At 38.7% G+C, this 25,274-nt stretch overlaps 1 protein-coding gene across 1 annotated transcript in view; it reads left to right on the top strand.

Annotated features, from left to right (window-relative positions):
• LOC128652724 (vomeronasal type-2 receptor 26-like) overlaps positions 1–20,995 on the top strand; it is a 126,758-nt gene extending 105,763 nt beyond the window's left edge. Inside the window, exons 5-6 of the mRNA XM_053705655.1 lie at positions 6,965–7,088; positions 20,097–20,995. Coding sequence (XP_053561630.1) covers positions 6,965–7,088; positions 20,097–20,995 — 1,023 coding nt within the window. The remainder of the gene's footprint in view (positions 1–6,964; positions 7,089–20,096) is intronic.
• Positions 20,996–25,274: the final 4,279 nt, after the last annotated feature.

Here is a 25,274-nt window from a genome sequence, read left to right as displayed (position 1 = left end):
TGCAACTTTAAATGCGGGACAGCGTATGCAATCATCAATTTTTGGGCCAGACATGATCCACTACAGTGGATCCATGCCTGTCCGACTGTTAATAAATCAGCTCCTAAAACTTTACACTATTTTGTCAATATTTAAAAATGTAAAAAGAGTGGCGCTCTTTCAAAGAACTAAAAAGGAATAATGAAACAGTGTATAAAGCAATAGTATATATCTGGAAAATATTTGTGTCAGACAAGTGTATATTTATGTAATAGATATTTAATAGAAGCAATCATTAAAAACATTCACAAATATCATTTAACCTAAAAATGTTGTGGCCACAACTAAAAAGATATGCAAAATATAATGCCATAAAAAATGAGTCCTACGTGTAAATTTGCAAAATATATCCTGAATGGATATTATACTTTAAGGACTGAATTATGTTTCAAACATTTATTCCCAATGAATCTTCTAATATATAAATTATTATGTCTTTGAAGTGGTTAATGTTTGCTAGATGGGTGGATAACTCTGGTATCGTAGAAAATAGATTGCAATCCACAGTGAGTCCTAGCAGACATAGTCTATCGGCCTGTATCTAACCGGCCAAGTAAGTTGTAGTAGTCTTAAATTAAGAGCTTTACTGGACCTTGAATTGTTATGCAGGTACCCCTGATCAGTTTTTGTGTTCTCACCTTGTATGTTTCTCTCCCCTCTGTCAGAGTTTCAGTATCTGCAGCATAAACACTAGCCGTTACTTTCAGGTAATCACTGACCTGTTTGTTGCAAATTGGGGTAACCGGTGTCACTTCGACTCCAAATTCAAACCAAATAGAGGCATTTTTTTTCTTTCCTTCTGATATTTTCCAAAACTAAGCTCTGAGTGGTAAAAGTACACTACCTACACTCTAACAAAACTTTAGGATCCTCCGATAACAAGACTCTACTCATCACAGTGTATTCTAAACAGCATCCACAAATTTGCAGAACCAATTAGGAAACACTTCCCCCAATGTCAGCTGATGATGGCCTTCAGATTGTAGTGGAAGGAGGGATCAAGTGTGCATATACAAGAAGAGGAAGAACAAGTGGGTAATATAGTAGCACCTACCAGATGAAGACTAAAACAGGAGAACAATTCCTCCTGCCTAGACTTAAATGGGATGTTTTGCTGTAACCATATGACCTGCTTAAATTGTCGCTCCACATATATTGTGTACTCAATTTTGTGTACACAGTGTGGCTCCAATATGTGGGTCTCTCTACAAGAGAGGCCCTGAGTCAGAATAAAAGAGCACTAGCAGATATCAGGGCAGGAACACTTACCACCTCCTTAATTAACCACTTTTCCCTATTTCCCAAAAAAGATGTGAGCAGTTTTAAGTGGAATCTACTAGAGAGAGTCCCACCAGGTAAACAAGGGGAGAACAGGACCAGAAAGCTTGTGGAACGTGAGGCCCTTCTGGATATTCAGATTGAAACCAAGGTACCAGAGGGGCTCAATTCTGAATTTGACCTGATTCAACCTTTGGTAACCTTTAACACACCCAGGTGGTGTTCAGCTCTTTTTAAAAAGAATGAGTATACAAGTCTTTCTAATGGGCTTAGGAGTATATTGCCTGTCAAAATGTGTTCATTCCAAGATTATACCATCTATTCATAGGGCACTTTCTCAATAATACACGTTACATTGTAACCCTAAGTAAACCACCTAGGCTAGGTATGCAAGCAATTAATTAAAATAAGGTATTACTACAATAATGCACCTCACAGTGTAGTCCTAATGTACATTACTTAGGTCAGGTGTATAAGTAAAGAAATAAATAATTTTTATTGCAGGGTACGGGGACAACCTAACACACCTCCTTCTTTCTATTCATTTTTAGTTGTGTCAAGGAAGAAGTTATTATATATACACATCTGTGTTTAAACCTAGCAGCTAGCTCAAGGGCCCCTTAGTTCTGATGTAAATGCAAGGTTTTTCTTAAAGCTGTGCTCAGCTCCATAAACAAGAGGTATTAATTCGTATATATATTTTTATGAAAATATAGGTGAGTAGCTGTTTGTAACATAGACTAATAGAGCTTGCAATTAGAACGGGAGTTAACTCTATAACACATATAGTTTAAACACCTATGTTTGAGCATTCTATTGGAGGGAGGTAAACAGTTGTAAGAGGATATCCAATTGGTCAATGTCATTGAAGGTGTGTACCTCTGGACCAATCGGTAATGTAGGGAATTGTTTTTAATGGCACCTGTGTGAAATGTTTTACACGAGGCTTGGAGTACGGCTAAACGCCGAAAACATGTCAGCCTGAGTATCATTCATCCTTTAAACCCTCTTTAATATTTTACCCTGGGTTTGTGTGCAACCATTAGTTTTTTAAACATATTCAAATATAGTATATTTTTTTATTCCTGACTTGCTCGGTGCCTCCTTTTTGCTCCTTATTCACATGTTCCTTAGTGTTCAGCAAGTCTCTCTTCTACGTGTTTTCGGCAAAGGAATTCCTTTATCAAGAATGATTGTTGCTGGTCAAATGCTTCCTTTTATACCGTATCCTCTACATCACTTGCTGCAATGATCTAAACAAGCAAAGCTTGGTCTAACAAGCTAGGTTATTAATTTTAAAGATTTAACTGATTAAAGAATATGTGCCTTTAAAAATATACGTATAAAAGGACCAGCAACAACAGCAACAAGTCATCTTGATAATGGCATCCTTTGCTGAAAAGCGTAGAAGAGAGACTTGTTGAACACTAAGGAAAACCGTGGTGAACTTTTACCACTCAGAGCTTAGTTTTGGAAAATAACAGAGCGAATGGAATAAACACACACTCTATTTTGTTTGAATTTCGAGCTAAAGTGACACCGGTTACACGATTGGCAACAAACAGGTCATATGATTACCCAAAAGTAACATCTAGTGTTTACGCTGCAGGACTCTGAAACGCTGATAGCGGGGAGAGACACATACAAGGGGAGAACACCAAGGATAGATTTATCAAATGTCGGGTAGACATGATCCGATGTAGCGTATCATGTCTGTCCGACATCGCTAAATGCTGACAGCATATGCTGTTGGCATTTATCATCATTTCACAAGCATTTCTGATCGTATCCGATTGGCAGATGAATTAATGACCGCTGCTTCATAACTTAAATTTCCGGCGGACCTGAAACTTTGGGGGTAGATTGTAACATTCGCTGCTTGATAAACTCTACCCCCAAGACTGATCAGGGTACCTGCATACCAATTGGGAGGTCCGTTAACCCCCTTAACGACTGAGACGTGCAGGGTACGTCCTCAGAAAAAAGGCAGTTAATGCCTGAGAACGTACCCTGCACGTCCTCAGTGTGGAAAGCAGCTGGAAGCGATCCTGCTCGCTTCCAGCTGCTTTCCGGTTATTGCAGTGATGCCTCGATATGGAGGCATCACTGCAATAACCTTTCACGGCCATCCGATGCAGAGAGAGCCACTCTGTGGCCCTCTCTGCACCGGACATCGATGGCCGGTATCGTTGGTGGGTGGGAGCCGGTATGGGAGGTGGGTGGCGGCCATCGATGGCCCTGGTCATGTGGAGGGGGGGCGGGATCGCGGGCGGGGAGTCCGGGGGCGCGCGCGGGCGTGCGCAAGTGCACGAGGGGGGGGGGGGCGGGCCGCGTGCACGGGGAGGGAGCGGGTGGGAACCGCTACACTACGAAAAAATGTGTCCCCAAAACACAAAAGTGGGACAAATAAAAAAGCCCTTGTGTGATTTAGGTGGTGGGGGGGTGGGGGGCGATTGAGCTACACTACAGAAATTAAAAAAAAATAATAATAAACAGTTGATTGTTCAAAATGGGTACTGGCAGACAGCTGCCAGTACCCAAGATGGCCCCCAATAAGGCTGAGAGGGAGGCGTAGAGAGCTGTTTTTGGGGGGGGGGATCAGGGAGGTTGGGGGTTAAGGGGGGGATCCTAAACACAGCATATGTAAATATGCTTTTTTTTTTTTTTTTTCTTTAAAAAAAAAAACTTTTATTTTAGTACTGGCAGACTTTCTGCCAGTACTTAAGATGGCGGGGACAATTGTGGGGTGGGGGAGAGAAGGGAGCTGTTTGGGAGGGATCAGGGGGTGGGATGTGTCAGGTGGGAGGCTGATCTCTACACTAAAGCTAAATTAACCCTGCAAGCTCCCTACAAACTACCTAATTAACCCCTTCACTGCTAGCCATAATACACGTGTGATGCGCAGCAGCATTTAGCGACTTTCTAATTACCATAAAGCAACGCCAAAGTCATATATGTCTGCTATTTCTGAACAAAGGGTATCCCAGAGAAGCATTTACAACCATTTGTGCCATAATTGCACAAGCTGTTTGTAAATAATTTCAGTGAGAAACCTAAAATTGTGAAAAAATTAACATTTTTTTTTACTTTGATCGCATTTGGCGGTGAAATGGTGGCATGAAATATACCAAAATGGGCCTAGATCAATACTTGGGGTTGTCTACTACACTACACTAAAGCTAAAATTAACCCTAGAAGCTCCCTACATGCTCCCTAATTAACCCCTTCAATGCTGGGCATAATACACGTATTGTGCGCAGTGGCATTTAGCAGCCTTCTAATTACCAAAAAGCAAAGCCAAAGCCATATATGTCTGCTATTTCTGAACAAAGGGGATCCCAGAGAAGCATTTACAACCATTTATGCCATAATTGCACAAGTTGTTTGTAAATAATTTCAGTGAGAAACCTAAAGTTTGTGAAAAAATTTGTGAAAAAGTGAACAATTTTTTTTATTTGATCGCATTTGGCGGTGAAATAGTGGCATGAAATATACCAAAATGGGCCTAGATCAATACTTTGGGATGTCTTCTAAAAAAAAATATATACATGTCAATAGATATTCAGGGATTCCTGAAAGATATTAGTGTCCCAATGTAACTAGCGCTAATTTTGAAAAAAAGTGGTTTGGAAATAGCAAAGTGCTACTTGTATTTATGGCCCTATAACTTGCAAAAAAAGCAAAGAAGATGTAAACATTGGGTATTTCTAAACTCAGGACAAAATTTAGAAACTATTTAGCATGGGTGTTTATTGGTGGTTGTAGATGTGTAACAGATTTTGGGGGTCAAAGTTAGAAAAAGTGTGTTTTTTTCCATTTTTCCTTCATATTTTATAATGTTTTTTATAGTAAATTATAAGATATGATGAAAATAATGGTATCTTTTGAAAGTCCATTTAATGGCGAGAAAAACGGTATATAATATGTGTGGGTACAGTAAATGAGTAAGAGGAAAATTACAGCTAAACACAAACACCGCAAAAATGTAAAAATAGCCTTGGTCCCAAACGGACAGAAAATGGAAAAGTGCTGCGGTCATTAAGGGGTTAAGGCTCTTAATTTATGACTACTATGACTTACTTGGCCGGTCGCATACAGGCAGATAGATTATGTCCGCTAGGGCTCACTGTGGATTGCAATGTATTTTCTAAGCTACAGAGTTATCCGCCTATCTAGGCAAACATTAACCACATGAAAGACATATTGCTTTATATATTAGAAGATTTGTTGGTAATAAATGTTTGAAACATAATTAAGTCCTTAAAGTATATTATACATTCCGGATATATTTTGCAAATTTGCACATAGGAATTGGTTTTTATGCATTATATTTTTTATATCTTTTTAGTTGTGGTCACAGCGTTTTTTAAATAAAATTAGATTTGTGAATGTTTTTTTATCATTGCTTCTATTAAATATCTATTACATAAGTATACACTTGTTTGATACAAATATTTTTCAGATATTATACTATTGCTTTATACATTCATTCCTTTTTAGCTCTTTGAAAGAGCGCCACTCTTTTTACATTTTTAATTCTGTTTTCTAACCGTGTGTGAGAGAAGAGTGAGCACAAAAAGAATCAGATAATAGGATATATTTTTTTTTTGTCAATATTTAAACAGCTGATGAATCTTTAAAAGAAATCTACATCTTATTCTCAGACTAATCTTTTCTTTGAATGCATTCTTCTATCTAGCTTTTATTTAGTGTTTAATGTCCCCTTAAGACTGTTAAAACCATTACTATAAGAAGAGCATCCAGGCAGTGGATAAGTAAATACTATGGCCCCTATTAACAGAAAGGGGACTGCACTCTAGGAGGCCTATTTATTAAATGTCTGTCGGACCTGATCCGACAGTGCGAATCAGGTCCGACAGACATCGCTGAATGCGGAGAGCAATACGCTTTCCGTATTCAGCATTGCACCAGCAGCTCTTGTGAGCTGCTGGTGCAACGCCGCCCCCTGCAGACTCGTGGCCAATGGGCCACCAGCAGGGGGTGTCAATCAACCCGATCATACTCGATCGGGTTGAATTGTTGCAAGCTCTGAGCAGGCGGACAGGGTTATAGAGCGGCGGTCTTTAGACCACTACTGTGTTTCTGGCGAGTCTAAAGACTCGTCAGAAACACGAGCCCTCAAGCTCTGTTTGGAGCTTGATAGACAGGCCCCTAAGACTGGACTGGGTACGCATTATATGACCCTGCAACATGCACAGCCCTGGGTGCTCAGTAGCACTCACAGGTAGCTGAACTGTCCCAGGCAGTTAACCCCAGACAAGTCTGGGTGCAAGGCCCATAGGGAAAATTACGAAACAAATAAATTAATACAACACACAGATGAAGTCCAGCACTCGCTTAAAAGCTCTCTGCTAAGTTTGAAGGCAAAACTGGAAGAGTTAGTTACCGCATCTGGCGATTACTGTATCTTTAAAAACGGCCAAAAACCACCAATGTTTCGGGTTATGTGCAAGCCTTTTTCAAGACATATTTATTAAAAATATTCATTTAATATTATGTGTTTTTTATAAATCAAACTTTGAATTTGTATGAAGCTGTGTATCTGCAGTATCATAGGATATGAATAAAACAGGTAAATGAGGGATGTCAAGAGGATCTAATCTTATTTCCTGCATAATCTCCATAGATGCCCACATCAGTTTGTAATGAAATCTGTGCCCATGGATACAGAAAGGTTCCTTGGAAGGAATATCCTGCCTGCTGCTATGGTTGTGTGCCGTGTGCAGAGGGAGAGATCTCCAACACAACGGGTGAGTGAGTCCTGTATTAATGGCCCATAATGCAGTGCAGGTTATCTGAAGACATTAGACTGTAAAAACAATGGCCTCAATTACAATCTGAGGCATTTTTCAATGGGTTTTCAGTTAAAAGGACTTTTCATTTTGAGATAATCACAATTGCGGGTTTGTGGATGTTTCCCTGAGCTTAAAACGTGTTATTGGTTTGTGGAAAAAGTCACATTATTAGCATGAAGCCAAAATGTTCTCAATCCATTTTTTCTATACTTTTCAACAAGTTTTGGAGACCTTTTCAATTATCTAATTTGAAATCTAAAGTCACTTTATAAAGTCCACAACTGCCATTTGACCATGTTGTCAGTATTCCTTGATGATCTGGAATAATTTTATGTTGAGGATGCGTAATACACTCTGATATTGCCACAGACACCATTTTATAAGTATATGTGAATGTATGCAATAAAAGCACAATAGGAAAACACTTGTAAAAGGGACATATACACTTAAACAATATAAAATAACAAAACACAAAAGGCCAGATTACAAATAGAGGGGTATTTAACGCTCCTGCTCTAACTCTACAAGAAGTAAGGTTTTTGTAATTCGGATAACATTCAAATTACCAGTTGGAAGTAAAACATTTTCACTGGTGCCCTAACCCAATGCATGCAAAAAGTCCAAGTAAGAATATCTTGAACACATTCCCCAATAGAGGTCATTGGAGCAAATAAAAACCCGAACACATATTCTCTAGTGCGCTAACCCGACATGAAAATATGAATATTTCAGATTTTAATGTTATTCACATAGCAGAATATGCTCTATTTATTCATAAATAATATATATATATTTTTATATATATATATATATATATATATATATATATATATATATGATGGGTTTTTGCTAACATATATATATATATATATATATATATATATATGTATATATATTTTTATATATATATATATATATATATATATATGATGGGTTTTTGCTAACATAAATATTTACCTATTTATATATATATATATATATATATATATATATATATATATATATATATATATATACAGGTATACCTCACTTTACAGCGCTTCGCTAATACAGCGCTCTGTGGAGCTGAAGTTCAACCTCCAAGAATTTTGAAACAGTGCTGTAATCATTGTGAGATTGCGAGAAAGGTGACTGGCACCATTTTGTTATGCTAAGTTCACTCTGTTTACAGCATTACAGTGCAATCTATGTCTGTGTTATAGTCTGGCAAATTGTACTACAGTAATTGTCACTATTTTACAGGTACAGTATTTATTGAATACTAATTGAATACTGTGCTGTGCTAGTGTTAAACTAAACGTAGCACTATTGCACCCATAATATATAATAGCTCAAACATGTTTTCAAGTTTTTTTAAATACACTGGCAAGTGAAAAGAAAGCTAAAACTGCCTTGTTTCACTTTTAAGGCGGTTTTCACTTTACAGCGGGGCTCCGGTCCCTAACCCGCTGTATGAGCAGGGTATACCTGTATACACACACATATATATACACATATATATATATATATATATATATATATATATATATATATATATACATACACACACACACACAGTATATATACAGTAAATATATTGAGGTTTAGATATATACATATATATAGTGTATGGCGGGGACCGTATGAAGAGGATCTTCTACGCTGGAAGTCTTTGACTTCCAGGATGGCTCCGCTCCGTGCCGCCGGGATGAAAATAGAAGACGCCCCCGGGATGGATGAAGACCTTGCTGTCTGGATGAAGACCTTGCTGTCTGGATGAAGACCTTGCTGCCTGGATGGAGACGAATGTCTAGACTTCGGGAACCATGAGTAGATCTTCTGGGGTTAGTGTTAGTTTTTTTTAGTTTTTTGGGTGTTTTTTTTTTTTTTAGATTAGTGCTTTGGGCTTTGAAAAAGAGCTGAATGCCCTTTTAAGTGCAGCGAAAAAGAGCTGAATGCAATGCACATACAAATGCCCCTTTAGGGGCAATGGGTAGCTTAGGTTTTGTTTAGAGTTAGTTTTTTTATTTTGAGGGGTTGGCTGGGTGCTGGTTTTACTGTTGGGTGGACTTTGCATTTTTTTACAGGTAAAATAGCAGATTTCTTTAGGGAAATGCCCTACAAAAGGCCCTTTTAAGGGCTATTTGTAGTTTATTGTAGGCTAGGGGGTGTTTTTATTTTTAGGGGCTTTTTTTTATTTTTATAGGGCTATTAGATTAGGAGTAATTGTTTTTAGTTTTGATAATTTTGTTTATTTATTTTTTTAATCTTAGTGTTTTTTATTTTTCGTGATTTTAGTGTTTATTATTTTTAGTAAACTTATGCCTAGATTACGGGTTTTTGTCGGTAAGGCTGTGCGGGGCCTTTTTTTCTTACCGCTCACTTAAGCCAACGCTGGTATTACGAGTTTTCTTCAAGCCGGCGTTAGCCTCAGAAAAGTGAGCGTTGAGCAAAATTTAGCTCCACATCTCACTGTAATACCAGCGTTGCTTACGGTAGCGGTAAGCTGGCAAAACGTGCTCGTGCACAATTTTTCCATAGGAAACAATGGGGCTGAGCTGGCTAAAAGAAAACCTGCAAAAAAGCAGCGTTCAGCTCCTAACACAGCCCCAGTGTTTCCTATGGGGAAATGAATTTATGTCTGCACCTAACACCCTAACATGAGTCTAAACACCCCTAATCTTACACTTATTAACCTCTAATCTGCTGCCCCGGCTATCGCTGACACCTACATTATATTATTAACCCCTAATCTGCCGCGCCGACACCTACAATATACTTATGAACCCCTAATCTACTGCCCCCTATATCGCCGACACCTACATTATAGTTATTAACCCCTATTCTGCCCTCCCCAATGTTGCCGCAACTATATTAAATTTATTAACCCCTAATCTGCCGCAGCCAACGTCGCCGCCATTATAATAAATTTATTAACCCCTAAACCTAAGTCTAACCCTAACACCCCCCTAACTTAAATATAATTTAATTACATCTAAAAAAAATACTATAATTAAATAAATTATTTCTATTTAAAACTAAATACTTACCTATAAAATAAACCCTAAGCTAGCTACAATAAAACTAATAGTTACATTGTAGCTAGCTTAGGATTTATATTTATTTTACAGGCAACTTTGTATTTATTTTAACTAGGTACAATAGTTATTAAATAATTATTAACTATTTAATAACTTCCTAGTTAAAATAAATACAAAAGTACCTGTAAAATAAACCCTAACCTAAATTACAATTACACCTAACTAAATTACGAAAAAAAAACAAACACTAAATTACAGAAAATAAAAAAAGAATTACAAGAATTTTAAACTAATTACACCTAATCTAATCCCCCTTACAAAATAAAAAAGCCCCCCAAAATAATAAAAGTCCTTACCCTATACTGAATTACAAATAGCCCTTAAAAGGGTCTTTTGCGGGGCATTGCCCCAAAGTAATCAGCTCTTTCACTTGAAAAAAAAATACAATACCCCCCCAACATTAAAACCCACCACCAACACACCCAGCCCTACTCTAAAACCCACCCAATCCCCCTTAAAAAAACCTAACTCTACCCCCTTGAAGATCACCCTACCTTGAGAAGTTTTCACCTAGCCGGGCACAAGTGGTCCTCCAGAGGGTCTGAAGTCTTCATCCTATATGGCCAGAAGAGGACCTCTAGACCAGCAGAAGGCTTCATCTAGACGGCATCTTCTATCTTCATCCTTCCGGAGCGGAGCTGGTCCATCTTCAAGACATCTGACGCGGAGCATCCTCTTCATCCGACGGCCGACGACTGAATGACTGGTCCTTTAAGTGACGTCATCCAAGATGGCATCCCTTGAATTCCGATTGGCTGATAGAATCCTTTCAACCAATCAGAATTAAGGAAGGAAAAATCCTATTGGCTGATGCAATCAGCCAATAGGATTGAAGTTCAATCCGATTGGCTGATCCAATCAGCCAATAGGATTGAGCTCACATTCTATTGGCTGTTCCAATCAGCCAATAGAATGCGAGGTCAATCCTATTGGCTGATTGCATCAGCCAATAGGATTTTTCCTACCTTAATTCTGATTGGCTGATAGAATTCTATCAGCCAATCAGAATTCAAGGGACGCTATCTTGGATGACATCACTTAAAGGACGCTCCGCGTCGGATGTCTTGAAGATGGACCCACTCTGTTCCGGAAGGATGAAGATAGAAGAGGCCGTCTGGATGAAGCCTTCTGCCGATCTGGAGGTCCTCTTCTGGCCGGATAGGATGAAGACTTCGGACCCTCTGGAGGGCCACTTGTGCCCGGCTGGGTGAAGACGTCTCAAGGTAGGGTGATACAAAAATTTGTAACAAGGTAGATGTTCCAGGAGGAGTTGATCAAATGAACTGTGATATTAATAAACTAGAGGACTGGTCAAATAAATGGGATCTGAAATTTAACATTACCAAAAGCAAAATTATGCATATAGGATCCAAAAACCCAAAGGCCAATTATAGTCTCAAAGGTACATTACTGATTGTAATTAAATAAAAAATGGATTTGGGAATTATTATTTCAGATTATTTAAAATTTGGTACACAATGCCGCAGTGCAGCCAGCAAGGCCAGTCAAATGCTTGGTTGCATTGGAAGAGGTTTTAGTAGCAGAAATAGCTAGGTTCTTATGCCACTTTACAGATCATTAGTTAGACCAAATCTGGAATACTGTGTACAGTTCTGGAGGCCATATCTTCAGAAAGATATAAATAAACTAGAAGCTAAGCAAAGGAGGGCTATTAAAATGGTACATGATCTAAAATATAAAACGTACAAAGAAAGACTCTATGATCTAAATATGTATAGTTTAGAGGATAGAAGGGAAAGAGGTGACAAGATAGAAGCCTTCAAATATATGAAGGGACTTAATAAAATAGAAGTTGAAAGCATTTTTCACAAAAAAATATATGCCAAAACAAGGGGTCACAATCTAAAGTTAGAGGGTAGCAGATTCAGGAGAAATTTAAGGAAGCATTTTTTTACAGAAAGGGTGGTGGATTCATGGAATGAACTTCCATTTTAGGTGGTAAACACAAACAGGCCCATTTATCAAAGGGCTTGCGGACCTGATCCGACACTGCGGATCAGGTCCGCAAGACCTCGCTGAATGCGGAGAGCAATACGCTCTCCGCATTTAACATTGCACCAGCAGCTCACAAGAGCTGCTGGTGCAACGCCGCCTCCTGCTGACTCGCGGCCAATCGGCCGCCAGCAGGGAGCTGTCAATCAACCCGATAGTATTCGATCGGGTTGATGTCCGGCGATTCCTGTCCGCCTGTTCAGAGCAGGCGGACAGGGTTATGGAGCAGCGGTCTTTAGACCGCTGCTTCATAACTTGTGTTTCTGGCGAGTCTGAAGACTCGCCAGAAACACGGCCCTTCAAGCTCCGTACGGAGCTTGATAAATGGGCCTGAAAGACTGTAAAGGAATTTAAAAATGCCTGGGACATGCATAAGGCTATCCTAAGGAAAAAGTAACATGTAATATGGGTAGACTTGATGGGCCTTTTTGGTTCTAATCAACCATCAAATTTTATGTTTCTATCTTCAAGGGGGTAGTGTTAGGTTTTTTTAAGGGGGCATTGGGTGGGTTTTAGAGTAGGGTTGGGTGTGTGGGTGGTGGTTTTTAATGTTGGGGGGGTATTGTATTTTTTTTTCAGGTGAAAGAGCTGATTACTTTGGGGCAATGCCCCGCAAAAAGACCCTTTTGAGGACTATTTGTAATTTAGTATAGGGTAGGGACTTTTATTATTTTGGGGGGCTTTTTTATTTTATTAGGGAGATTAGATTAGGTGTAATTAGTTTAAAATTCTTGTAATTCTTTTTTTTTCTGTAATTTAGTGTTTGTTTGTTTTGATAATTTAGTTTATTTAATTTAATTGTAATTAATTGTAGGTAGTTTAGGTAATTAGTTCAATGATAGTGTAGTGTTAGGTGTAATTGTAATTTAGGTTAGGATTTATTTTACAGGTAATTTTGTACTTAGTTTATCTAGGTAGTTAATAAATAGTTAATAACTATTTAATAACTATTGTACCTAGTTAAAATAAATACAAAGTTGCCTGTAAAATAAAAATAAACCCTAAGATAGATACAATGTAATTATTAATTATATTGTAGCTATCTTAGGGTTTATTTTACAGTTAAGTATTTAGTTTTAAATAGGATTAATTTTCTTAATTGTAGTAATTTAATTTCGTTTTATTTAAATTATATTTAAGTTAGGGGGGTTAGGGTTAGGTTTTCGATTTAGGGGTTAATAAATTTAATATAGTAGTGGCGACGTTGGGGGCAGTAGATTAGGGGTTAATAAATGTAGGTAGGTGTCGGCGATATTAGGGACGGCAGATTAGGGGTTAATACAATTTAACTAGTGTTTGCGAGGCAGGAGTGCAGCGGTTTAGGGGTTAATATATTTATTAAAGTGGCGGCGATGTCTGGTCGGCAGATTAGGGGTTAAACATTTTAGTTAAGTGTTTGCGATATGGGGGGGTTCGGTTTAAGGGTTAATAGGTAGTTTAAGGATGTAAGTGTACTTTTAGCACTTTAGTTAAGAGCTTTATGTTCCGGCGTTAGCCCATAAAACTCTTAACTACTGACTTTTAAATGCGGTAGGAGTCTTGCCAGGAGAGGGTCTACCGCTCACTTTTTTAGGCGAACGTAATACTGGCGTTAGGAAAATCCCATTAAAAAGATAGGATACGCAATTGACGTAAAGGGATTTGCGGTAACCTTAAATCGCGGAAAAAAAGTGAGCGGTAGACCCTCTCCTGTCTGACTTGTAATACCAGCGGGCGTTAAAAAGCAGCATTGGGACCCCTCAACGCTGCTTTTTAAGGCTAACGCAATACTCGTAATCTAGCCATTAGATTTTTACATTTTTTTTTTGTTGTAATTTAGATTTTTACATTTTTTTTCTTAGTGCTAGGTTTTTTTAATTTGTAATTTAGGTATTTTAATTCTTAGTATTTTTTTATTTTATTAGATTAGTTGTGTTAGGTTAATTTATAGTTTAATGTTAGGTTTATATTTATTTCACAGGTAAGTTTTTATTTATTTAAAGGGACAGTCAACACCAGAATTTTTGCTGTTTAAAAAGATAGATAATCCCTTTATTACCCATTCCCCTGTTTGCATAACCAGCACTGTTATATTAATATACTTTTTACCTTTGTGATTAACTTGTATCTAAGCATCATCTGAAAGTCCCCTGGTCACATGACATTTTATTTATTATCTATTGACTTACATTTTAGCCAAATAGTGCAGTGTCTGCCACAAACCACGGGCGTGATCACAATGTTTTCTATATGGCTTACATGAACTAGCTCTCCCCTGTTGTGCAAAAACAAAAAAAAAGCATGTGATTAGAGGCGGCCTTCAAGGGCTTAGAAATTACCATATGAGCCTTTCTATGTTTAGCTTTAAATATGAATACCAAGAGAACAAAGCAAAATTGGTGATAAAAATAAAATGGAAAGTTGTTTAAAATTGCATGCCCTATTTGAAACACGAAAGTTTTTTTGGACTTGACTGGTCCTTTAAATAGAGTTAAATTGTAATTGTAATTTAGGGGAGTTAGATTTAGGGGATAAAAGTTTAATTTAGTGTTTTGCGATGTGGGGGGGCCAGAGGTTTAGGGGTTAATAGGTTTATTTAGTGGCAGAGATGTGGGAGGCCGGATGTTTAGGGGTTAATAACTGTATTAAGTGGCGGCAATGTCGGGGAGCGGCGGTTTAGGGGTTAATATAATTAAATAGTGTTGGCGATGTGGGTGGGCAGCAGATTAGGGGTTAATAGGTTTATTTAATAGTTGCAATATGGGTGGGCAGCAGACTAAGGGTCAATACATTTTAAATAGTGTTTGCAATGTGGGAGGGCGGGTGCTAGTGTACTTTGTAACACTTTAGTTATGAGTTTTGTGAAACATTTTTGTTGCACAAAACTCATAATTACTGCTCTCAGATGGCAGTATGGATCGTGTCTGTTTAGGTTTAATGCAAGCATTTTAGCCTCACCACACAACCTGTAATACCGGCGCTGTGGAAATCCCACAAAAAAAAACTCATTTTTTTGAGTGAGGGATTGATGTTGCGTTACAGGCTAAAATGCTTGCGTATAACTTTACCGACACACCTCCCAAAAGTGCGTTACTGCTTTTACTCTGAAATTGCCAATTTTTCAGCTTTAAAAGCCGCAACGCAAAACTCATAATCTAGGTGTTAGATTCTGTGGGGCCTATTTCTTATTTGTCTGTCCTACATGATCCGATAAGAGAATCATGTAGGACAGACATTGCTGAATGAGGAGAGCAATACTCTCTCCTCATTCAGCATTGCACAAGCAGCTCTTGTAAACTGCAGGTGCAACGCCACCCCCGGCAGATTCGTGGCCAATCGGCCGCTAGCAAGAATTGCGGCAATGTCTGTCTCCATACGGAACTTGATAGATAGGCCCCTGTGGGTAATCTCTGATCAAGTTATAGACACTTTGACAAAAGCTGATTATCAGGCAAAATTATCACAAGGTGTGGAAAGATTTCCCACTTGGTGTGAGTCTAAGCATTCTTATTGTAACTCTTTGTGAATTCTTCATATATTATAGTTTTTTTAAAGGATGTCTTGGAATAAGGTTAATCAGGCAGTTCCCCTTAAAGGCCAAATTTCAGCCATGTCGGTCTTGTATCACAAAAATATTTCTATATTCCCTTACATTCAAGCTTTTTTCCTGGCACTGGTTATCAGATCAGCTTCTGATTCTTAAGGCCCAGCCTTTAGCCCTATGCATTATCTTCATATTCAACTTTTATCTTGGATGATTCTTTTTCTCTTGACCCTTTCCTAAACTATAAAGGTATCTGAATATTCTGCCCTATCCTGAGATTTAGGGGTAGACATTTAGGGGTAGATTTACCAAATGCCGGGTGGACATATTTCACTGTAGCGAATCATGTCCGCCCAACATTGTTGTCGGCATTTAACATTGCACAAGCATTTCTACTACATTCTACTGCAGAAGTTGTTACTCCTTTGGCTTTCCACAATGACATTTCCATTGTACAAAGCTGGAAGGCAGCTACTTGGTTCTCTTTGCATACTTGTACCAAATTTTACCATATTGATATGTTTGTCACTTCTAGAGCTGCTTTTGGTAGAAAAGGTCTGCAAGCCACCATCTCTGTTTAATTCATTTACTTTTTTTAACTTGATGGTGGTCTTGCAGACTTCAGATCTTGGTTATAGGATCCAACATGTAATGGCTTGTGGACTCTTTATCATAAAAGATAACAAGATGCATACATACCTGATAAATTAATTTCATGATGGTGAGAGCCCACGTGACCCACCCTTGTTTTCTGTACAGTTGACAGCAGCACCAGTTTGCACTTCACTCACTCTGCTTTATCTCCCTTACTTTTCTGCCCTTATTTTTGGTGTATTTCCCTTACTCCCTCCATTGACCTTATATTTTTACATACATTTAACACTTTTTTCTTTCTGTTCTGCCAATACACTTTCTCTTCATCCTATCATTTTACCCATCCTTACCCACCACTCATTCTCCTTCTTTCTCTGCCATGTCTCTATCATTTCCCTTTTCTTTCCTCATCTTGTCTGTCTCATTTTCTCACCAATTGTTCCTCGCACTCACAACACCACTAACACATTTCAGACACAATTAAAGTATTTGATTTTTAACATGTCTGTCGTGTGATATGTAGTGCTCACTGTATTCTGTTTGATGTTTACATACATGTGTAGGGTGTAAAAAAAGAAATAAGCAGGATTTGTTTATGACATATCTGAGATGCACTTGTTCCCATTGGCCTCTTAGAGTTTTCTTTAATGAAAATCTAGTAAAAGTCAATGATAATGCCACAAACATTGATCAAAACCCAACTATAAAAATAAATATATATCGGCTAGATTACGAATTTTGCGATATGGGTGAAAAAGCAGTGTTAAGCCTCTTTTTCACTACCGCAGGTATTACGAATCTTGCAGGTTTAGCTGCCCCACACACTTTTTTGGCCGTAACACAATGTAATTACAGCAGCTTTCAAAAAGTCCTTTTTCAATGGGACTTCTATAGCGCCAGTATTACGAGTCTGCCTGGGAGGCCAAAAAGTGAGCAGTACATTCAATACCGCCAAGATCCATACCGTAAACTGAAAGCCAGTAGTTATGGGTTTTGCGCTACAACGCCGTAACATAAAACTCATAACTAAAGTGCTAAAAAGTACACTAACACCCATAAACTACCTATTAACCCCTAAACTGAGGCCCTCCCGCATCGCAAACACTAAAATAAACATATTAACCCCTAATATTCCGCTCTGGACATCACCGCCACTATAATAAACATATTAACCCCTAAACCGCCGCACTCCCACATCATAAACACTAGTTAAATATTATTAACCCCTAATCTGCCGCCCCCAACATCGCTGCAACTATACTAAAGTTTTTAACCCCTAAACCTAACCCTGAGTCTAACTCTAACACCCACTAACTTTAATATAATTAAAATAAATCTAATTAAAAATTCCTATAATTAACTAAATATTTCCTATTTAAAACTAAACACTTACCTATAAAATAAACCCTAAGATAGCTACAATATAACTAATAGTTACATTGTAGCTAACAGGTTTTATTTTTATTTTACAGGCAAGTTTGTATTTATTTTAACTAGGTAGAATAGTTAGTATATTGTTATTAACTATTTACTAACTACCTAGCTAAAATAAATACAAATGTACCTGTAAAATAAAACCTAACCTGTGTTACACTAACAACTAACCTTACACTACAATTAAATAAAATAAATTAATTAAATAAAATTAACTGAATTACAAAAAATAAAAAATAAATGATCAGATATTTAAACTAATATATCTAAATCTAATAGCCCTATCAAAATAAAAAAGCCCCCCCAAAATAAAAAAACCTAGCCTAAACTAAACTGCCAATAGCCCTTAAAGGGGCCTTTTGTTGGGCTTTTTGTCCCAAAGAAATCAGCTCTTTTCTCTTTTACAAAAAAATACAAACAACTCCCCCAACAGTAAAACCCACCACCCACACAACCAACCCCCCAAATAAAAAAACCTAAGCTCCCCATTGCCCTGAAAAGGGTATTTGGATGGGCATTGCCCTTAAAGGGCATTTAGCTCTTTTTCAAGTGCCCAAACCCTAATCTAATAATAAAACCCACCCAATAATCCCTTAAAAAAAACTAACAATAGCCCCTAAAGATCCACTTACAGTTTTGAAGACCGGACATCCATCCTCAATGAACCCAGGAGAAGTCTTAATCCAATTCGGCAGAAGTGGTCCCCCAGACGGGCAGAAGTCTTCTTCCAGATGGCATCTTCTATCTTCATCCATCCAGCGCGGAGTGGCTCCATTTTCAAGACATCAGGCACGGAGCATCCTCTTCTTACGATGACTCCTTTAAGTGACGTCACCCAAAATGGCATCCCTTGAATTCCGATTGGCTGATAGAATTCCGATCAGCCAATAGGATTGAGCTTGCATTCTATTGGCTGTTCAAATCAGTCAATCGGAATTCAAGGGACGCCATCTTGGAGAGACATCACTTAAAGGAACCTTCATTCTGGAAGAGTCGTCGTAAGAAGAGGATGCTCCGCGCCGTATGTCTTGAAGATGGAGCTGCTCCATGCCGGATGGATGAAGTTAGAAGATGCCGTCTGGATGAAGACTTGTGCCCATCTGGAGGACCACTTCTGCTGGCTTGGATGAAGACTTCTCCTGACTTTGTTGAGGACTTCTTGCCGCTTTGATGAAGACTTCTCCCGGCTTCGTTGAGGATGGATGTCCGGTCTTCAAAACTGTAAGTGGATCTTTCTCTAGTGTTAGGTTTTTTTAAGGGTTTATTGGGTGGGTTTTATTTTTATATTAGGGTTTGGGCACTTGAAAAATAGCTAAATGCCCTTTTAAGGGCAATGCCCATCCAAATGCCCTTTTCAGGGCAATGGGGAGCTTAGGTTTTTTTAGTTAGGATTTTATTTGGGGGACTGGTTGTGTGGGTGGTGAGTTTTAATGTTGGGAGGTTGTTTGTATTTTATTTTACAGGTAAAAGAGCTGATTTAGTTGGGCAGATTAGAGGTTAATAAGTATAATGTAGGTGTCAACGATGTTGAGGGTGGTAGATTAGGGGTTAATAAGTATAAGATTAGGGGTGTTTAGACTCAGGGTTTATGTTAGGGTGTTAGGTGTAAACATAAATTTTGAATCAATGGGGATGTATTACTGAGCTTTACACTGCTTTTTTGCAGGTGTTAGACTTTTTTCAGCTTACTCTCCCCATTGATGTCTATGGGGGAAATTGTGCATGAGCACGTAAAACCAGCTTACTGCAGCTTTCAACAGCCCTATATTAGAGTGCGGTATGGAGCTCAATTTTGCTTTATGCTCACTTCTTGCCTGATAACGCTGGGTTTTTGTAAACCTGTAATACCAGCGCTGTAGGGAAGATAGTGGTGCAATAACTTGCAAGTTATTACCAAGCAGCCCTTACCGCAAAACTCATAATCTAGTCGTATGTTAGTTGTTAGCCAGAATATATGGATGCCTTTTAAATATTATATTGTGTATGTAATTTGAGAAGATTCATCAAATCTAACAGATGCTCATTATCCTGTAGAAAACGTTATTAATCTACCAGAGGAACACAATGTTTTCAAATGGTTTATATGGGTACAAATGAGGGCTGTGGTTTGGTGAGAAGCTCAAGATTATAGAATTCACTTACTGAGCCAGTTAATTTAACAGAAACATCTGCAGGCTATAAAACATCTGCCTCTGTTGAAAAATTGGAATAATGAGTGAAACAAAGATGTCCAAATAAGTCAAACAAGCAAAAAAGAAATGAAAAATAATAATTGACCACCTTTAAAGGTAATAATCATGGTTTTCTTTATTCTTACAGATGCAGAAACCTGTATAAAATGTCTCAAAGATCAGTGGCCCAATGATAAGAGAACTATGTGCATCAGAAAGACAGTTGAATTCCTTTCATTTGAGGACACATTAGGAATTGCCCTTACTTCAGTCTCCATCTTTTCTTGTAGTGTCACGATTGCTGTTCTTGTAATTTTCTTTATGCATCACACAACTCCGTTAGTAAAAGCCAACAACCAGAACCTCAGCTACACCCTCCTCCTCTCCCTCATGTTGTCCTTCCTCTGCTCCTTACTGTTCATTGGACGTCCTGTGCAGGTGACTTGCCTACTCAGACAAGCGGCCTTTGGGATAATTTTTACTGTTTCTGTCTCTTCTGTCCTGGCAAAATCAGTCACTGTTGTAATTGCCTTCAATGCCACCAAACCTAAGAGCAAAATAAAGAAGTGGGTGGGATCCCGAGTGTCCATCCGTCTGGTCCTTGTCTGCTCTCTAGGTCAGACAATGATCTGCACGCTGTGGTTGGCTTTCTATCCACCATATCCAGACTATGACACTCAGTCTTACATTAAGAAAATGATATTACAATGTAATGAGGGTTCTGTCACTGCATTCTACCTTGTGATAGGCTACATAGGATTCCTTTCGGTGGTCAGTTTTTTTGTGGCTTTCCTGGTTAGAAATTTACCCTCCAGTTTCAATGAGGCCCAGATGATCACATTCAGCATGCTGGTGTTCTGCAGTGTTTGGATCTCTTTCATCCCAACGCATCTTAGCACCAAAGGCAAATACATGGTAGCTGTAGAAATATTTGCAATGCTGGCTTCTAGTGCAGGGCTGCTGGGCTGTATATTCATTCCCAAGTGCTACATTATATTATTTAAACCTGAATTTAACACCAGGGTACATGTGCTAAGTAAACATTAATATGTTGATATATTTAGCTACTGATGTCACTGGCTTCTATAAATGTTTAAATAAGAATATATATATATGAGATGTCACATTTGCCTAGATTAAATCTAGATTAAAGTTTGATAGTGTAGGGTTCACTACCAGTATTGCTGGACCATGTAACATATAACAGTGCTATACAAGTTAGTCTTACCAGAAGTAAAGTGTTATGGCTAGAAAAAAGTATAACAAAACATGTAAAATGCATTAAAATAGAGTATTACACTCAGAATTATAAATACTTAGGATAACATATGTTTATTATTAAAATATAGCAAGATATTGAGCTGTGAATTGTGGGTATCTGTGTGCACATATACATATTTATAAACATACACACACATATATATACTGTATGGTAGAAAAGTATTAGGCCACCATAAGATTTGTTCTTTTAGCAATGAACATATATTATTATTTATCAGTCTCTTTATTAGAATGCAACCAGAAAATGCAGGATATTTGTATGCAATATTTAAAAAGAAACTCCAGAAAAACAGGTTCATGTCAGGTTAGGAAATGTCCAGAAGAAGACCCAAATGCTAGGGCAAACTTAAACATCACCCTTGCACTCTGAGTTAAATCCAGGACATGACCCCACGACAACCTCCAAGTACTCACAATATGGAGCAGGGTTAGCCTGTGCCAAAGTAATTCAAGATATAAGCCAGATAGACTTCTGAATAAGGAACTGGTTTCAGGAAATGTCTTCCACAGAATCAGGAGAGCAGGGATAGTCCACTTATACTCAGATAGAAGAAGGGTAAAACAGGAAACAGTTAATAATGCAGGAGTAGGTAATTTGTTATAAGGCAGTCTGAGGGTTAACACTGTGTAGACAGTCTTTGCAGAGTATGCAACAGGTAATCAGGATGTTTGAGGGTTAACACTGTGTAGTCAGAACTTGCAGAATTAACAACATGTAATCAGGTATTTTGGAAGTTAACACTGTGTTGTCAGAACTTGCAGAGATAGCAACAGGTAATCTGGTAGTTTGAAGGTTAACACAGATTAATCTGTACTTGTTGAGATTGGCAACAGGATATCAAGCAGTTTGAAGGTTTACACTGAATAATTGTATTTGCAGAGTTTGGAAACAGGTAAACATGCAGATTGAAGGTTTCACAGAAATAACTGTATTTGAATAGTTTGGCAGTACACAGAGTAGTCAGAATTTGCAGCAGGTAAACAGGCAGTTTGAAAGTTTCACAAAACAAACAGTACTTGCATTGTTTGGAGACAGGTAATCAGGAGGTTGAAGGTTAATCCAGCATAGTCAGTCCTTGAAGAGATTGGCAACAGAAAAGCGGAAGTTAGAGAGATTCCACAGCGAATTCCTAACAGAAGCCACAAAGTTAAACAAACAAACGGGCACTGGAGAAACAGGAAGCCCGGAATAAAAATCCTGGTTGTGACATCATCAGGAAGGGGTGGCTCAAACACCTGTCAATCAAGCACACAGAGAGGACTGCAGAGCTTCCCAGCAGCCGAGCGTGACAGTGCCCCCTCCTCAAGGACCCCTCCGGGGAACCCGACCAGGCTTGACAGGGTATTTCTTGTGAAAAGACTTGACAAGAGCTGGAGCATGAACATGAGAGGCCGGTTCCCAAGATCGTTCAGAGATAGGATAACCCTTCCAATGGACCAGGTAGTACAGCCAATTGCCCCGTAGCTTGGAATCGAGAATCTGGCTGACTTCAAACTCAGAAGTTCCCTCTACGGAAAGTGGAGGAGGTGGTTTACGCTTGATAGAGTACCGATTGTAGATGACTGGCTTGTGTAGGGAGACATGAAACACTGGATGGATCTTGAGAGTCTTGGGTAAGGCCAGGCGGTATGCAGAAAAACAAACTCTGGAAACAATTTAAAAAGGTCCAATGTACTTAGGACCCAACTTGGTACAAGGTTGTTTTAGACGTATGCATCTGGTGGATAAAAATACTCTGTCTCCAGTGCGAAGTAAAGGAGCCTTGCACCTTCTGCAATCAGCATATTTCTTATGTCTTAAGGAAGAAGAGAGTAGATTTTGACAAATGAGTTGCCAGTGAGTACTGAAATTTTTCACTATACGATCTGCTCCAGGGACTTCAGTAGAACTGGTAATCATAAGAAAGGTTCTAGGTTCAAATCCATAAGCTGCCTTAAAGGGAGAGGTCTGTAATGAGGTGTTAGAACGTGAGTTGTGAGCTAATTCCGCCAAAGGCAATAACTGAGACGAGTTGGAGTGGTGATGGTCTACATAATGTCAAAGAAAAGATTCCAAGGCTTGATTTACACGCTCAGTCTGTCCGTTGGATTGAGGATGGTGTGCAGTAGAAAGTGATATGTTGATTCCGAAGTGCTTAAAAAAAGACCTCCAAAATTTGGAAACAAATTGGACTCCACGATCTGAGACTATGTCAGTAGGAAAACCATGTAAACGAGATATATGTAGAACAAAGAGTTCAGAAAGTCTTTGAGCTGAAGGCAAGCCTGGAAGAGGTATGAAGTGAGCAGACTTGGAGAACCGATCCACCACTACCCAAATGGTCGTATTTCCAGCAGAAACAGGAAGATCTGTAACAAATTCCATGGATAAGTGAGACCAAGGGTAATGAGGAATAGGAAGAGGGTGTAATAGACCAAACGGTCGATGAGAAGATTGTTTGTTCAAAGCACAAGAACTACAAGCAGCAATATAATCCTTAACATCCCTCCTCATAGTGGACTACCAAACATGCTGCTTCAGTTTCCACAATGTATTGGTTATTCCAGGATGACCTGCTGAAATGTTGTCATGAGCCCAATGTAGAAGCTTAAGATGTAATCCTTTGGGTACATAAAGGATACAAGAGGGTAGTTTGCAAGAAGATGGTACCCGGACTTGAGAAGCATGTAAAGCCTGTACTGGAAAAGAGGATACTTGAGCCAAAACTTTGACTGGACGTAGTATAGGTTCTGAATCCAATGGAGAAGGTTCAGAAGATTGGAACTGCCTAGATTAAGCATCTGCCTTGGAATTTTTTGAACCAGGAACATAGGAAAGTACAAAATTAAACCTGGAGAAGAACAAGGCCCACCGAGCCTGACGAGGATTGAGACGTGTAGCTGTTTGGAGGTATAAAAGATTCTTGTGATCTGTCAGAATGAAAAAAGGTTGACTGGTACCCTCTAACCAATGCCTCCATTCATCCAAAGCTAATTTTATAGCCAAAAGCTCCTTATTGCCCACATCATAATTTAACTCGGCAGGATTGAATTTTTTCGATAAGAACGCCACAGGATGTATCTTGCTGGTAGTCGGATCACGTTGGGAGAGAACCGCTCCAGCTGCTATAGAGGAAGCGTCAACCTCCAAAATAAATTGGAGATCAGGAATTGGATGACTGAGAAGAGGTGCAGAAGAAAATGCTGATTTTATCGTTTCAAAAGCCTGTACTGCCGAAGAGGACCAGTTCTTACAATTTTGCCCTTTCTTAGTAAGAGAAGTGAGTGGAGACGTGATGTCAGCAAAGTTCTTTATAAACTTTCTATAGTAATTGGCAAAGCCAAGAAACCTCTGCAGGGATTTGAGAGTAGTTGGTCTGGGCCAGTCCTTGATAGCCGACAGTTTAGCAGGATCCATCTCAAAACATGATTCAGAAATGATATACCCCAAAAAGGGGATGGAACTCTGATGAAAAGAGCATTTCTCCAATTTAGCAAACTGGGAATTGTCTCGTAACCTCTGAAGTACCAGTCTTACATGATGTACATGTTCCTGTAATGTTTTCGAATAGATCAGAATGTCATTGAGGTAAATGATAACAAATTGATTTAGATAGTCTCTGAAGATTTCGTTAACAAAGTGCTGAAATACTACTGGTGCATTGCACAATACGAATGGCATTACTAGATACTCGTAGTGACCAAATCTAGTGTTAAATGCCATCTTCCATTCGTCTCCTTTACAGGTTCTGACCAGATTGTAGGCCCCACGGAGATCTAACTTGGAAAAAATAGAAGCACCTTGAAGACGATCGAATAACTCAGAAATGAGTGGCAGAGGATAGCTGTTTTTGACAGTTATCTGATTCAAAACTTGATAATCAATACAGGGACAAAGACCTCCATCTTTTTTCCCAATGAAGAAAAAACCTGCACCAACAGGTGAAGAGGAAGGATGAATAAATCCTCTGGCTAAGTTGTCCTTTATGTATTCCTCAAGAGAGACATTTTCTTGACGAGAGAGGGGATAGGTCCTTCCCTTAGGTAGAGGAGCCCCTGAATACAA

The sequence above is a fragment of the Bombina bombina genome, chromosome 3 (genome assembly GCF_027579735.1).
Source record: "Bombina bombina isolate aBomBom1 chromosome 3, aBomBom1.pri, whole genome shotgun sequence".
NCBI lineage: Eukaryota > Metazoa > Chordata > Amphibia > Anura > Bombinatoridae > Bombina > Bombina bombina.
Note: the sequence above shows the minus strand (reverse complement) of the source record. Positions and strands in the feature narration are given on the sequence as shown.